This window comes from Ahaetulla prasina, chromosome 1, assembly GCF_028640845.1.
Source record: "Ahaetulla prasina isolate Xishuangbanna chromosome 1, ASM2864084v1, whole genome shotgun sequence".
Taxonomy (NCBI): Eukaryota; Metazoa; Chordata; class Lepidosauria; order Squamata; family Colubridae; genus Ahaetulla; species Ahaetulla prasina.
In genome coordinates this window covers 359,670,960-359,688,054 of record NC_080539.1, presented here as the reverse complement: position 1 = coordinate 359,688,054, position 17,095 = coordinate 359,670,960, and the positions used below count along the sequence as shown (strand labels likewise).

The window sequence follows — 17,095 nt, the reverse complement described above, 5'->3', positions numbered from 1 at the left end:
ATGATGCCAGGGAGCCGCCTAAATTTGTCCATCATTTAAAAGAGTAAGGGCAGCACCATTCACCGGCCTCGTTACTCTTCTGTGAGAGTAATTCAGTAATATACTTATTTGCCAGCTCAGACTGGAGCATATGACTTTAATGTGGCCATCTGGCTGTAAGCATGTTTCACCCATGCCACATACAGATAGTCCTTGATTTACAGCAGTTCATTTTGTGACCATTCAAAGTCACAATGCCATTGAAAAATGTGATTGTATCTATTTTTATATTTGTCAGAATTATCAATAGAAGAGAATATTTATAACTCAGGTTTGAACTCGAGTTCTTAGGCTGGGTTACTTTCTTGCAAATGTTTCATTACCCAACTAGATAAAAACTTCTTTGATAAAAGAGAGTGGAGTTTGCTCTCTGTATATATATAGTAGTTTGCCCTATCAGTGTTGGTGGGAGTTTTGTTTTCTTTGGATAGGTCTCCTTGATTAGGCTGACTTGTTTACTATTTAATTGTCTGAGTTGGTAGTTCCTTGATTTGGATATGGTTTACTGCAGTGGTGAAATCCAAATTTTTTTGCTACTGGTTCTGCGGGCGTAGCTTGATGGGCATGGTATGGCTTAGTGGGCGTGGCAGGGGAAGGATACGGCAAAATCTCCATTCCCATCTACTCCAGGGAAAGGATACTGCAAAATCCTCATTCCCTCCCCACTCCTGGGGAAATGATATTGCAAAAGCTCCATTCCCACCCCATTCTGGGGCCAGCCAGAGGTGGTATTTGCCGATTCTCCGAACTACTCAAAATTTCCGCTACCGGTTCTCCAGAACCTGCTGGATTTCACCCCTGGTTTATTGCTTGATTGTATGTCTGGCTGGTATTAATCCTAGTGTTAATCCCTGCTTATCTGTGTGTTGATTGCTGGCAAGGATGTGCCCTGTCCTGGTCTTTTTATTTTTGTTTCCTGCTTAGCTTTTTCCTTGTCTCTTTTGAATGCTGTGTAAATGTTATAATGGTGTGCAAATGTTTACATTTGCTGTAGCTGACATTCCGATGGCACTTAGAGATAAATAACTTTTTACGCTATTCAAAAGAAACAAGGAAAAAGCTAACAAGGAACCAAAAGTCCTATGTATAAACACCAGGAACTCCATGGTGAGGATTATATCAGTTATTTGGGGCACATTTTGGCCTGTGAGCCACAGACACAAGAATAGCCCAGTTTTAGCCTAGGTGTGCTTCCCCAATTCTTTGCAAGTTAGAATCTCCAATCTAGAAACCTTCTTGCAAGCGAACATGCCACTGCCCATATTCACCAGTATAGCGGTTATGTACATTGTAGTGACACACACTCTAGGATATAACTTCTCTGTGGAGTCGATTCTTTACAAGATTCTCTGTAGAGTGGATGGCTTTGTTTTCAGATGTTGTTTGTTATGACCAAAGACCATTCTCAGAATCAAAGTTCGTTTCAGGCCTTCAAACTCCCCCACTTTTTTTTTTCTTGATAGGCAATCATTTGTGTTGTAAATGTTGTACCTTGATGAACGTATCTTTTCTTTTATGTACACTGAGAGCATATGCACCAAGACAAATTCCTTGTGTGTCCAATCACACTTGGCCAATAAAATTCTATTCTATTCTATTCTATTTGACGAATGAATTAGAACTACTGCAAGCTGTAGAAGGGTTTTTATAAGGTGACTTCAGTCCTTGTTTTCCCTCACCTGTCCTGGAGAGGGCAGTGGTGTGCCATGGATCTTGCTAACAAGGTTTTGCTAAGAAAATCCAACTTGGACCTTTGCCTAGATGCCAGCCCCTTTGGGAGTTGGCACAGATGGATTGTATCCTGTTTGCAGTTGAGGCAAACTTTTTCCAGCAGCCGCTTTTTCTCCAATCCCCTCAGGAGAATTGGAGCCAGCTAGCATGGCCCTCGGGGTGCTGTTTTTACTGGTGGCATTTACTCAAGGTAAGTAACTAGGGCAGGAAGATGCTCCTGGGATTTTGGATTCCTGGGACAGCTGCACAGGGCAAAAATCAGCATGACTGTTGGTTATCCACTTATGGCTGTTCAAAAAATAATCTGGAATATTGGGCTGCTAGTCTAGGGCAGTGATCTCCGATTTGCAGAGGGAGAGAGGGGATGGTTCTGTGGGAGTGGTGGGCAAGCACACACAGCTCCCTGTGTGAGAGTAGTGGGCACACACGCACACCACTCACACAAATGGAGCTGCATGTCTGCCGCTTCCGCAGCCCGGTTTGGAGCAGGCCGTGGCCCAGTAGTGTGCCACAGCCCGGGGGAGAGGGGTTGGGGACCCGTGGTCTAGAGAATCTGAATTCTGCTGGAAAGCCAGTTTAACCTGCCAAGGTGAGTTGAGTGGCCAGTTTTACAACACACTGCAACAATTATGGCTTTTAGCAAAGCATTCAAAGAATGGCTAAGGTTTATCCGAACGCTCTGAAAACTTTCCCATTACCTGAGATTTGTAAAACGCTTCTAGGACGACTACGAAGGTTTTCATAGCATTAATAGTGGCTGCTCTTTCACTGCTGAGTTTAAACTCGATAATGGACTGGTTTCTTTTGATCAATCACCTCCCTACCACAAAACCTGGTAAAAAAGAGGATGTAAGATTCTGATTCCTGTTGCTCAGAGAGATGAGGAAGTAAGCAATTCTGTTTATCTGCAGGAGAGGAGCATGGAGGAACTAGAAAATAATTCTCAAAGGCTTGGATAATAAATAGGAGTCTGGCTGACCAATTCTCTCTATGATGCACAATGATCTGTAATAAACATTGTACAGCCTTAAGGCATGAAGCATTTTGTTTGATCTACTCCAAAGGCATCGCCCTCAGCTCTTAACTGGAATTCCAATGGGACTATTTTAGTTAATTATTTAACAAACACCAATAGATAAGTTTTAATACAGATAAATTCTGACGTGCTTTAGTCTAGGCTGTAATCTTCTAGCAGTTATATATTTGTAGACTTACAGGTAAGGCTACAATTTAGATAAATATATTTTATTTGGATAAATCTATATTTGTTGGATGAGCACCCTATAAATGGTTCTCCAAGAGTACAGGAAACGCCACATTGGAAAATACCCTTCCAAAGCAATAGGCATCACTGAATCCTTTAAAATGCAAACTGGAGTTTAAAGAATGAATAACAGAATAAAGTACAAAGGGACCTTGGTGGTCTTCTAGTCCAACCCCCTGATCAAGCAGGAGACCCTATACCATTCCAGACAAATGGTTATCCAATATCTTCTTAAAAACTTCCTGTGTTAGAGCATTTACAACTTCTGGAGGCAAGTTGTTCCACTGATTAATTGTTCTAACTGTCAGGAAATTTCTCCTTTGTTCTAAGTTGGTTCTTTCCTTGATTAGTTTCCTTCCATTGCTTCTTGTACAGTAATAAAATAAACATAACTCATGCAATAATTCCAAAAACTCACGGTATCAATAGAATAAACCTGCTTCCAATACAGGTAATACTCGACTTACAACCATTCATTTAATGATCATTCGAAGTTACGATAGCACTGAAAAAAGTGACTTAAATCATTTTTCACACTTAAGACCATTGTGAAATCCTCATGGTCCTGTGATCCAAATTCATATGCTTGGCAATAGGCATGTATTTAGCATGACAATTGGCAACTGACTTATATTTATGATGGTTGCAGTGTCCCGGGGTCATGTGATCACCTTTTGCGACCTTCTAACAAACAAAGCAAATGGGGAAGTCAGTAACAACCATGTCATTAACAACTGCAGTGATTCACTTAACATTTGTGGCAAGTAATGGGGCAAAACTCACTTAACGTCTGAGTGCAGAAACTTTAGGTTCAGCTGTAGTTGTAAGTCGAGGACTACCTGTATTTCTAAGAGCCTCCTTAATATCTTTAAAAGAAGATGTGAAAGCCGACTTCCTCCACTGAGCCAAAGAAACATACACTGATGTTTGGGTGGCCCCATTTGTTGTGCTTGCAGACTGTTTTCTGTTTCCATTTTTATGATGCATTTGATGGGTGTGACAGGCTTTTAATGTTATAACTGGCACAGAGTTGACAACTGAGGTGGCTTACAAGTGCTGTAAAACAGATAGCCTGAAGCAGGGTAAAGATCTCCCTGTCTATCAGTGGTGGGTTGCTCCAGGTTTGGTCTGGTTCTTGTGAACCGGTAGTAACGATGGAGGGAGGCTCTGCCCACCAGCCCGGACATCATCACGAACAATCTGCGCATGTGCAGAAGTGCGTGTGCGCTCCCGTTGCAAACCGGTAAGTAGAACCCACCCCTGCTGTCTATTCCCTGTTTTTGAAAGCAGCAAAGGTAATACATTTCAAAAAGCCAACTAGCAGGTCAGAAAGGCCATAAACAATGTCTCCTTCAGTAGTTAATAATTGAAGATAGACTGCGGTTGAAGCTGGAGGTTCCATTTAACCCTAAGAACGGGTAATGAAACTGATTTTGCTACACTTTGTCTGTCTGCAGACAGCCTTTGTGTTTCAAATAACACAAGCACATCTAGTCTCCTGGAGACATCAACAATTACCGGTACATCAATTACAGCAACTCTAACAGTCTCAAATACAACCCCGAGCGGAGCAGATGTTACCTCAAAAGCAGCCAGCTCACCTGTGCCCCAATCCACTGGAGCCACAAGCAGCACCACAAAAACAAAGGACTCGACCACCAAATGGAGCACCGTGACTTCTCCTACCGGATCCAAAGAGCCTCTCATTACTACCCAAATGGCTGAGTCCACCAACGGCAGCACTCCGGCAGGTAAGAGGAAATTTTGTAACTCGGTTAATTAATTAATTAAATGGTTATGCCACCCATCTCATTCTGCAAAGTGGGCAGCTGACCATAAAAATCATAAATATAAAAATATGATAATATCAACAAAAATAGAGACAAAACTAAGAACCCGAAGACAAAGATGGTACGGTGATAGCATCTTCCCTATATACCAGTAATCTTATCACGCTATTAACCTAATCATGGGTTAGTTGGATTAGATCCAGAGGTATCTTTAGGTAGAGGGTCAAAGCAGTTAAGTGATATTAAAATGGAAGACCTATCTCTTACTTACTTACTTACTTACTTACTTACCGGTACTTACTTTTTGGACTGCCGTTTGTCAAAAATGGTGTAGGGGGGGTTGGATTAGATGACCTATAAAGTCCAGAGGTGGGTTTCAGCAGGTTCTGACCAGTTCTGGAGAACCGGTAGTGGAAATTTTGAGTAGTTTTGCGAATCGGTAGTAAAAATTCTGACTGGCCCCACCCCCATCTATTCTCTGCCTCCCGAGTCCCAGGTGATCAGGAGGAAATGGGGATTTTGCAGTATCCTTCCCCTGGAATGGGGTGGGAATGGAGATTTTACAGTATCCTTCCCCTGCCACGCCCACCAAGCCATGCCACGCCCACCAAACCACGCCCACAGAACAGGTAGTAAAAAAATTTGAAACCCATCACTGATAAGGTCCCTTATAATCTGTTAATCTGATATTTACTTACTTATTTATTAAATTTTTATAGCTTTCCATCCTACCAGAAGCAACTCTAGGTGGCGCATAACAGATAAAAACCACAAATATCAAAACAAAAGATATAAAAATAAAGAATTCTATATTAAGAAAGAAATAGTATGAAAAACAAATATACAAATCCTTAGGTGAAGAAAGGTGTGGGAAGCTCCCGCCTTCCTAGAGAATGAAATATTTTGGGGAATATTAAAAGAGGCAGAATATTATATTTCCTTGAAGGAGAAATGGAGAGAAATTTTTTTAATAAAGGCAGAAAGCAACCCCAGTCTTCCTGCCATAGCCTCAAGCAGAAGCCTCAACGGGCACAAAATATCAGATGGATATTTTGTGCCCGTTAAGAAATCCAGGCTAGCCTATTCATAAAGAAAATGCCTTCAGCCCAGCTCCCCCAGAATTGATGGGATTAAGAATTTACATTCCTCCAAGGACAGGACAGGACGTTTAGGATTTACACACCACCATTAGAATAGCAAAAGTCACAAAGCTCACTACATTGCACAACCCCCTGGAGCATCTCAAACACAAAACCCCATAAACCTATAAAGATCCATCCACTCAGTCAGCTATTTTATCAGCCACCTCAGAAACATACTTCTGTCACCAAAGTTTCTGGCATCCGAAGAGACCTTCTTTCCAACCAGTCAATCTCCATTTTATTCCCAGCATCTTTCTCCTGGCTTGGAACCAGACCAGATTTTTCTTCCTACAAAGAAGAAAAATGGTTACCTCAACGCAGATCTCCTGTTTCCTGCAAGACCGTGCAAGCCCTGCTAACATAACCGGGTCTGAGGGCCTTCCAAAATGACAAAAGCGATGGAACCAGGGGTGAAATACAGCAGGTTCTGACAGGTTCTGGAGAACTGGTAGTGGAAATTTTGAGCAGTTTGGAGAACCGGTAGCAGTTCAGAGAACCGGTAAATACCACCTCTGGCTGGCCCCAGAGTGGGGTGGGATGGAGATTTTGCAGTATCCTTCCCCTACCACGCCCACCAAGCCACACCGCGCCCACCAAGCCATGCACACAGAACTGGTAGTAAAAAAAATTGGATTTCACCACTGGATGGAACTAATCTAATTTTGGAGGGAAGGGTGTTCCACAAGGCAGATGCCATGGCAGAGAAGGCACATCTCCTGGGACCTGCCAAACCCTACCCGATGATACCCGCAGCCACATCTCTGCCACATCTATTGGGACAGGCTGAAATAACCGGGAAGAAGTGGTCTCTCATTTTACATACATCAAAAAAGTCAAATGGAGGCCACAACCATTTATTTATTTATTTTTATCCCACCTTTATTATTTTTATGAATAACTCAAGGCAGTGAACATGCTTCCTTTCTCCTTCTATTTTCCCCACAACAAGAACCCTGTGAGGTGGGTTGGACTGAGAGAAGACACTGAGCTTGTCGATCAGAAAGGTCGGCAGTTCGGAGGTTTGAATCCCTAGTACAGGTCTCCTGCATGAGCAGGGGGTTAGACTAGATGACCTCCAAGGTCCCTTCCAACTCTGTTACTGTTACTCTGTTACACTGACTGGCCTAAAGTCACTCCCCTGGCTTTCATGTATAAGGCAGGAATAGAAGAATTTACAGTCTCTTGATGATTGCCTCAAAGTCACCCAGCCAGCTTTCATGCTTAAGGCGGGATCAGAACTCACAGTCTCCTAGTGATTGGTCCAAAGTCACCCAGCCACTTTTCATGCCTAAGGAGGAACTCGAACTCATATTCCCCTGGTAATTGGCTCAGAGTCACTTAGTTGGCTTTCATGACTAATGTGGGACAGTCTCCTGGTTTCTCACCTGTGCCTTAAAGCCCCACCCTGTTAGAGAGAGAAACAAAGCCCTGGGTGTGATCGCAGCACATCTTAGCAAATAGCACTACTCATGCTTGCTGGAGCACCACCAGAAACACACCTACATGGCACATACTATATGTTATTACTAACTTTATTTCCAAGTAGCCGCCTTATATTTCTGAAAATTTCCCATCCTGTCAAACTTTTATTTTATTTCAGTTCATTAGGACTACAAACATCTGGATGGTTAGTAGAGGGTTGCAGTGTAGGGAGAATCCCCCCTTTTTAACGAACTCCCCATATTAGCAAAGAAATGTTTCCTCCCCAAAGAAAAGTCTTCCCTGAAGTAAAACCACTCAAGCGGCCAGCCTCTGTGAGTGGATATTTAGTTTCATAAATTATTCCATTCATAAACAAAAAGCCTTCAGCGGCAGCCTCCACAAGAGGCTGGAATTGAGCAGATTAAAAAAACAGAGAGACAAAGACACCTAAAATCTACATTCCCCACCCAGCTCCAAGGACAGGGGTTAGGGTTGTGACCTCCCAGCCACAAGACAACAATAATTAGAATACTAAAAGGGCACACACAAGCGCATATTAAAGCAGGGGTCTCCAACCTTGGTCCCTTTAAGACTTGTGGACTTCAACTCCCAGAGTTCCTCAGCCAGCTTTGCTGGCTGAGGGACTCTGGGAGTTGAAGTCCACAAGTCTTAAAGGGACCAAGGTTGGAGACCCCTGGATTAAAGTACATTTCACAAGGAACCTGCCACAAAGCTCTAGAACCATATAAATTAGAGATTAGAATGGCCCCCACTCTGACACTCTTCCAGGAGGCGCTGAAGACCTGGTTCTGCCAGCAGGCCTGGGGAACGCAGAGCGAGACGGAGCCCATTAAATGGCTCATATAATGTGTTGTCGCTGGGACGGGTGGTGATGGTGATTTTATTATATTATTTTATTAATTTATTAGAGGATTCTCTCTTTTATGAGTTTTATTGGTTTTTTATATGATGTTTTTATATTCTTGTAAGCCGCCTTGAGTGGCCATGTGCAACTAGGCGGCAATATAAATCTATAAATAAATAAATACCCATCCACTCACCAGACTGTTTTGTCAGCTGTCCCAGATCTGATGCTATGTTACCTTGCTGCTGATTTCTACATAAATGGAGACCACCTTTCCTGCAGCTTGCCTCCTAATTCATTTTCTCCTGCATCTTTCTCCCAGCTTGGAACTGGACCAGATTTTACTTCCAATAGTAGGAAAGGGGAAAAATCCTCTGTAATGCCAAGTAGCAGTGGATCTGGATTTTTGCCACTTAGCAATGCTAGCACTCATTTCTTTTGAAGTACTACTTGTCATTTGATTGATCAATATGTAGATCAGTATGTTGGTGAGGATCAAATATCTATCTATCTATCTATCTATCTATCTATCTATCTATCTATCTATCTATCTATCTATCTATCTATCTATCATCTTCTCTTCAAACCAGATTAAAAGATTAGCAAAGTTGGAAGGGACATAACATAACATAACATAACATCAGAGTTGGAAGGGACCTTGGAGGCCTTCTAGTCCAACCCCCTGCCCAGGCAGGAAACCCTACACCATCTCAGTCAGATGGTTATCCAACATTTTCTTAAAAATGTCCAGTGTTGGAACATTCACAACTTCTGCAGGCAAGTCGTTCCACTTATTAATTGTTCTAACTGTCAGGAAATTTCTCCTTAGTTCTAAGTTGCTTCTTTCCTTGATCAGTTTCCACCCATTGCTTCTTGTTCTACCCTCAGGTGCTTTGGAGAACAGCCCAACTCCCTCTTCTTTGTGGCAACCCCTGAGATATTGGAACACTGCTATCATGTCTCCCCTAGTCCTTCTTTTTATTAAACTAGGCATACCGAGTTCCTGCAACCGTTCTTCATATATTTTAGCCTCCAGTCCTCTAATCATCCTGGTTGCTCTCCTCTGCACTTTTTCTAGAGTCTCAACATCTTTTTTATAGTGTGGTGACCAAAACTGGATGCAGTAATCTAGGTGTGATCTTACTAGGGCTTTATAGAGTGGTATAACTAGCATCTTCAAAGTAGCTAAAATGATGTAAAATGCATAATGCATGTCTTTCTGAATAAAATATTTAATAGACCCACAAAACAATCAGTAACCTTTAACAATGTTAAAGGTTGACTCAGCCTTCCATCCTTCTGAACTGGTAAAATGAAGACCCAGATTGTTGGGGCAATATGCTGACTTTGTAAATTGCTTAGAGAGTGCTGTATAGCACTATGAAGCAGCATATGTCTCTTAAGTGCTATTACTATTGCTATGGTTGAAGAAATTCAACCTATAGAGCCTTTTCTCCTGTAATGGAAATCCATGATCAATTCTGACCTACTGAATTTTGGGCTGCACTGTAGCTATACGTAGAGAAGGCAGGAATATGAACAAATTGATTGAAGAAACCATTAGGTGGCACTGCAGTCTGACAATAGCCTTTGCTGCAAAAATCATGTCTATTTTTCCCATCCAAAGGATAAAGAAGCATCTTTCCAAAGTACTAAATCATGAAAAGTCCCAGTCTTGGTTTGTAAGGATGAGGTAGGGCTACCATACTGCCTCCAAATGTGGGGAGGGCCAAATACAGAAAATTGCAGCTCCATGCCTTCTGGTACGATCCAGGTTTTAGCAATCCAGATGAGTTTGTTAAACCCAGAAATGTTTTCTGGAGTCACTCGGAATACCTGTATAAATCACTGAATCCATGCCCCATCTTTTTGTTAAATGCATGGTGTCGGTAATAGACTTGCTCAAATAAATCCATGAATAATGGGCACACAAGGAAGCTATCCATTGTGCAGATCATCATATAAGAAAGAACAAAAACTGTATTCTGTCATCTCGGTTTGGTGCCATGTATAGAAGCTGTAGGCTATGGCTTATACAAATATCACATCTTTTACCACTGCTGTATATTTTGTCTAGTTTTCTCCCCTTTCCAATTTTGATTGAAAAAATATATAATTTGATCGAGCTTTGTCAGTCTAGACCAGTGTTTGTCAATCTTAGCAACTTTAACAGAATAACAGAGTTGGAAGTCTTCTAGTCCAGGGGTCTCCAACCTTGGCAACTTTAAGACTTGTGGACTTCAACTCCCAGAGCTCTTCAGCCAGCTGTATTCAAGAATTGGTCTAGCAAATGTTTTATATGTTCTGGTTGGTAGTGTAGTGTTTTTGGAGAAGAAGCTACACAAGATTAGTTTACAACTCTTAAAGCCTTTTTTGCTATGTAGTTGCAGTGGGCTTTGGCACTTAGATCATTTGATATGAAAACTCCAAGGTCTTTAACAGGGTGGGGGTCATCTGTAAGGTAATGTCCATCAAGCTTGTACTTAGTGTTTAGGTTCTTTTTTCCAATATGTAAGACTGAGCATTTGCTGGTTGAGATTTGGAGTTGCCAAGTTTTAGACCATTCAGATACAAAGTCAAGGTCTTTTTGAAGGGTAGCTGTATTGTTGGTGGTGTTAAATAGTTTGACATCGTCAGCAAAGAGAACACAATTACTTGTAATATGGTCACAGAGATCATTAATGTATAATATGAAGAGTGTTGGTCCAAGAACGCTGCCTTGGGGAACATCACTTTTGACAGGAACAGGATTTGATTGCCAAGTTTGACCACTTGTTGTCTGTTTGACAGGAAAGCTGTTATCCAATTCTGGAGGGGTCCTGAGATGCCGTAGGATTTTAGTTTTAGGAGAAGTTTATCATGTACTACTGAGTCAAAAGCTTTACAAAAGTCTGTGTAGATTGCATCTATTGCTTTGCCCTGATCAAGATTTGTAGTCCATATGTTTTTGCAGTGAAGAAGTTGTAAATTACAATTTTTAGACACTGAGTGCCCAAACTGCACACGCGTGCACAAACTGAAAGATGCATGAATGGACATGAGAGCATGCGCAGCAGAGACCCAAAGACCAGTTAGCTCGCGGGAGGCAGGGCATCCCAACACCAGCAACGCAGCAAGAGGTAAGATCTTTTTCTTTCGTGAGCTTCTGTTTCATCGTTTGCAGGGAAACAGAAGCTCACAAAAGAAATACATAGAGATCTGACCTGGGGCGACGGGGCATGTGCCAGCAGAGAGGGCTCTGTGTGCCACCTCTGACATGCGTGCCATAGGTTCGCCATCATGGTCCTATAGCATTCCGGACAAGTGATTGTCCAGTCTCTTCTTTTTTCTTCCCCTAAGATGTGTAGGCTTCGGTTTCCAGATATCCACTCCCTTAACGGAATTTTGGGAGCTGAAGTCTACACATCTTAAAGTTCCTGAGACTGAGAAACACTGGTCTAGAAGCTAGATGATGGTGATGATGTTGGAAGAAATATCCATTTAGTTCAGTTACAAGCCGGTAGAAAGCCACTGGAGACAAAATGGAGGCTGGAGGCTGATTGATGAAGCAGAAGCACATGGGTGGTTCTGGGAAGCTGACCATGTGGAGTTGAGAGTGGGGGGTATTTATACCTTCTCTTGGGCTTTGCACTTGAACTTCCTGTTCCTGTGCAAGAACATGTATTCTATTGACTGTTGTCAAACTCCCATGGGGCCATGTACATATCCTAGGAGTTTGTCTGAGCTACGTTTGGTTGAAGTTTGAACTGCTGGGGGTGGTGCAACTGAGATGATGCAATGAAGGGGCTTTGGGCAATTCCTACTGTGGCTGATGGCTAATCCTACCTTCGTTGGATCTTGGGTGAGGGTATTTGCTTATGAGTAGAACTAGCTATCTCTTTTAAGTGCTGACATCTGCTGAGGGCTATTAAGGAAAATGGGGGCTGCTTTCCAAGAGCATGTTTCTCCATTTCTCATCCAGGGAAATATAATTTTCTGCCTTTGTAATATTTCTCAAAATATTTCATTCTTCTAGGAGAGGGGTGGGTGCTAACTTTCTACAATGATTTTGGTAAAGAAAAGTAGAATTTGATAACATGATCTGCACACACCCGCTGCATCTTTTCTGAGATTGGAATTGCGACTGCATGTTCTTCCTGGCCGTCTGTGTTTCTCCCTTAGAGCCAGGTTTGGAGTCTAAAAAAAAGCCTGATAATCCTAGAGCTTCATCTTTTCTCTCTCTCTCTCTTACAGGACCGCTTAGCACCGAACCGGCATTTTTAACAAAACCAGGCCTGGTGGTTGTGATCTGCCTCTTCGTCTTTGTCTTAGTCATTGTGGCAGTTGTGGTCTTAATAAAATGCTGCCGTCCAAAGGAACCAGCCTTTAAGAAGTTGGACGAGGTGCCGATGGTATGTACTCCAGGGTGGGGTATGAAACAAAGAGATTGAAAAGGCTGTTTCCTGAAATTCAGGGTCATAATCTGTTCTTGGCGTCAAATGTTGACAAACTGGATAGCAGTGGCATTTGAGAAGGCTCCATTTCAGCTTTGTCCTCTCTCCTTTTTCCTTAACAGGGAAAAGTTGCAGAAGATTCTCCATTTGCCCGATTCCCACCAAAATAACCAAGCAGGCTCTTTCCGACTCATCTTCTGGACACTTGCTCCATGGATATTTTAAGCAAGTGTCAAGAATGTCTACTCCACCCGAGAGACTTTGTGTGTGAAATAAACTTGTTCTAGTTGCATGAGTGCCAACTACTGTTTTGTGTCATTTAGCTGCTCTGGTATCTGTGTATGTGTGTGTGGGGGGGGGAACATGTATTCATTTATGTGTCAGTTTAAATAAATATTGATTTTGCAGATGCCTTTCTAAACGTGAAGAATTTTTGCACAGCTACTGAGCTCTTGAGCAATGCTCTACTTTTGTGTTTCTCCACTTTGATAGCTTGAAGATGTGTGGACTTCAACTCCCAGAATTCCCCAGCCAGCACAGTGGGTTGGGGAATTCTGGGAGTTGAAGTCCATGCTTCTTCAAGTTGCCACGGTTGAGAAACTGTTCTAATTGGATGCTGCAGCTCATCTTTTGCATAACCTAGCTCCCTGGGATGTTTGTATGTTTGTTTATTATTTATGTATTTATTAACAATGCATAAGCAGGGGGTTGGACTAGAAGACCTCCAAGGTCCCTTCCAACTCTGTTATTCTATTATATTCTATATAGATACCCAAGTTACACAGATGACTCCAGGCAGCTTACACCATTTAAAAAATTTAAAAGATCCACCATATAATACAGGGAGTCCTTGACTTACAATAGTTCGTATAGCGACAGTTTGAAGTTACAACAGCACAGAAAAAGACTGTTTTTCATGCTTATGACCATTGCAGCACCCTCATGGTCATATGATCAAAATTCAGAGGCTTGGCAACTGACTCCTATTTATGACGGTTGCTGTGTCCTGGGATCATCATGTTCTAAACATGATGATCCACCAGCAATGTTCTAAAGTCAATGAGGAAGCCGGATTAATGTAACAATCATGTCATTAATTTAACAACTGCAGTGACTCACTTAACAATTGTGGCAAGAAATGTCATAAAATGGAGCCTAAAAGTGGTTTTACAGGCGGGTTTTTTTTGTGTATCTACAATTGAGCCTACAATTTATGCTGCTAAGTGAGACAGATGTTAAATGAGATTTGCCCTATTTTGGGGCAAAGCTCATTTAACATCTGACTCACTTAGCAACAGAAATTGTAGTCTCACTTGTGGTCACACATCAAGGCCCACCTGTAAAACCATTTTAAAAGGTATTAGTGATCAATATCAGAGAGTAAAACAAGACCGAGCTATAAGATATGTCAGAAGGACAACAATTATTCATCACAGTAGTTCATGAAGTCATATATAAAAAAGGGAAACCCAGAATATTTACTGAGTTCTTTTCTTCAAAGGAAACAGCATCATTTAAAAAAAATTTAAAGGAAAACTACCTCTCTGAGGTAAGAAATTTGCCATTAATTTCTGCAGAGCCTGGAAGGCACAATTTCTATCCATTCCCTTTTTGTCCTGCATAAATGCGATGCTTTTACAGAGTTATTGGTCCAAAGAACGATCAGATATTTCATATCTTCAAAAGCTTTAAAGGAATGTGAAATACTATTTATTACACAAGGGAATCCTGAGTGCTGCCTGCCTCAACCATCTTGCTTGACACTTCCTAAATTAACTGTCTAGAAATGCGCCTGCCAGGCTAATGAATAACATGGGCAGGGAGTTAATTAGTCATACTAATTGTTGGGCCCTCAGCAGCTCTCCTTGGCATCGGTGTTGGCATGTGGTGGGAGCTAAGAATATCCATTTGTGGCGACATAGGAAGACAAATGACAGGCAAAAACTCTTTCCACTTTTCAAAAGCAAAAATCCCTGCAGCGAACACAGGCATTTCTATACACAGAGAACATTCTAGTGGAAAAAATGGTGACTGACAGGCCCTAGTGTTCTGGGCACAGACAGTTGGCAATTGCAGAGGATCTGATTTACCTTCCTTTAATCCTGCCTCATGGATGGGCTGGGGTTTGTTTTTAAGCAGCCAAAAATGGGCAATTGACCAGCAGAAAATCCACCTGCCAGCCTCATCTCCAGAGAATTGGACTGATGTGCCTTTTTTTTTTTCTAAAGAGACATTCTGCTTCTAACAGAGGGTGCCAGGAAATCCATAGGTGAAATATAAGGGCAGCTGTAATAAGACAGTAATTTTCAACCTTGACAGCTTGAAGATATGTGGACTTCAACTCCCAGAATTCCCCAGCCAACTATGGGGCATTCTGGGAGTTGAAGTCCACACATCTTCAAGCTGACAAGGTTGAAAAACACTATACTAAAAAGCAGACGAGTTCTATACATGGAAGCTTTATTTGAGTCATTTGAGTAATATTGACAACAAAATCTGTTCTCCATGAGGGCATGGTGATAGCCTTGCAAAATGGAGCTGGTTAGCTGTGTCAGGGGATGCCATAAATAAGACTGGGGCAGCAGAGGCATCCATGGATGGGGAGTGTCAAAAAAAAAAAAATCTCGCCAAAATAATGGTTGAGACTGCATGATTGAAACCTCACCCCTTTTTCAACCTGCATTGCATACTCATAAATAAATGGGCTTGGCTGCCATCTTGGACTTTTTAAAAACTTTCCTTTGGATGCCTCACAGACAGAGCAACAGCTATTTGTCCTCCAGAACAGGGGTCTCCAACCTTGGCAACTTTAAGACTTGTGGACTTCAACTCCCAGAATTCCTCAGCCAGCTGGCTGAGGAATTCTGGGAGTTGAAGTCCACAAGTCTTAAAGTTGCCAAGGTTGGAGACTCCTGCTCCAGAAACTAGAACAGCTAATGCTCAATTTACAACCATTCATTTAGTGACCATTCAAAGTTCCAACGGCACTGAAAAAGTGACGTGACTATTTTTCACACTTGTGACCATTACAACATCCCCACGACTCATCTTTATGATGGTTTCAGTATCCCAGTGTCATGTGCTCACCTTTTGTGACCTTCGGACAAGCAAAGTCAATGGGGAAGTCAGGTTCACTTAAGAACCGTGTTATGAACTCAACAACTGCAATGGTTCACTTAACAACTGTGGCAAGAAAGGTCATAAAACAGGGCAAAACTCCTGTAACAAATATCTTGCTTAGCAACAAAAATTTTGGGAATAGAGGTCATAAGAAGGACTATCTGTAATCAAGGATGAACTATGTCTGTTCATAGCTCTGTTTAACCACGGTGGCTATGTATATATATTTATAAGATCTTAAAAATGCCTTGAATCATCTGGCATTGAATTTCCATCAACAGCCCGTCAGTCTTTTAGTAAATTCCCAAGCATGCCAGAAAAGCCACAGTTCTTCACTGGTCCTTTTTTCCCAGCAATTGGCAATCTAAAGTAGCCATAGTCTTATAGTACTTCCAAATATGCTTCCAAATTTTTCCCAGCTGCAGCTAATCAGTAATTAATCAAACTGCAGCTAATCAGTAATTAGTAATTTAGTATGTCATTTCCTTAAAAGGCTAAGCACAGTTTTGACTTTAAAAGGATTTCTTGTATTTACATCCTGATGTTTCTTTAAAAGATCAAAGTGTCTTGGGTGGGCAGGTCCTCTCATTTTGTAGAATGTAGAATCATAGGGCTGGAAGGGATCTTGGAGATCTTCTAGTCCAACCCCCTGCTTAAGGAAGGATACTATCCTGATCAAATGGTTGCTGAGTCTATTTTTCAGACACATATTTAAGATAGTTAACCTATCGGTTAAATATGAATACAAGCTGTATACTCTCACCCTGCCTATTTAACTTATATGCAGAGCACATCATGAGAAAGGTGGGGCTAGATGAATCAAATGTTGGAATTAAGATTGCCGAGAGAAATATCAACAACCTCAGATATGCAGATGATACCACTATAATGGCAGAAAACAGGAACTAAAGAGCCTCTTGATGCAGGTGAAGGAGAGTGCAAAAGTTGGCTTGGAACTCAACATTAAGAAAACTGAGATCATGGCATCCAGCCCTCTCAATTCCTGGCAAATAGATGGGGAAGAAATGGAGGTAGTGACAGATTTTATTTTTCTGGGCTCCAAGAAGGGGACTGCAGCCAAGAAATTAAAACTTGCTTACTCCTGGGGAGGAAGGCTATGGCAAAATTATACAGTATACTAAAAAGTAGAGGGATAGAGGGATCATCATGCCAAAAGTGCGTAGAGTCAAAGCTATGGTTTTCCCAGTTGCAATGTATGGCTGTGAAAGTTGGACCATAAGAAAGGCCGAGTGCCAAAAAATTGAGGCCTTTGAACTCTGGTGCTGGAG

General features: G+C 41.8%; 1 protein-coding gene across 1 annotated transcript; it reads left to right on the top strand.

The window, feature by feature from the left end:
• Positions 1–1,825: 1,825 nt before the first annotated feature.
• Positions 1,826–13,037, top strand: CIST1 (colon, intestine and stomach enriched 1). Its single transcript, XM_058171824.1, has 4 exons — positions 1,826–1,960; positions 4,492–4,785; positions 12,487–12,644; positions 12,809–13,037. The coding sequence occupies exons 1-4, from the start codon at positions 1,918–1,920 to the stop codon at positions 12,854–12,856; spliced, it is 543 nt and encodes a 180-aa protein (XP_058027807.1). The 5' UTR covers positions 1,826–1,917; the 3' UTR covers positions 12,857–13,037.
• Positions 13,038–17,095: the final 4,058 nt, after the last annotated feature.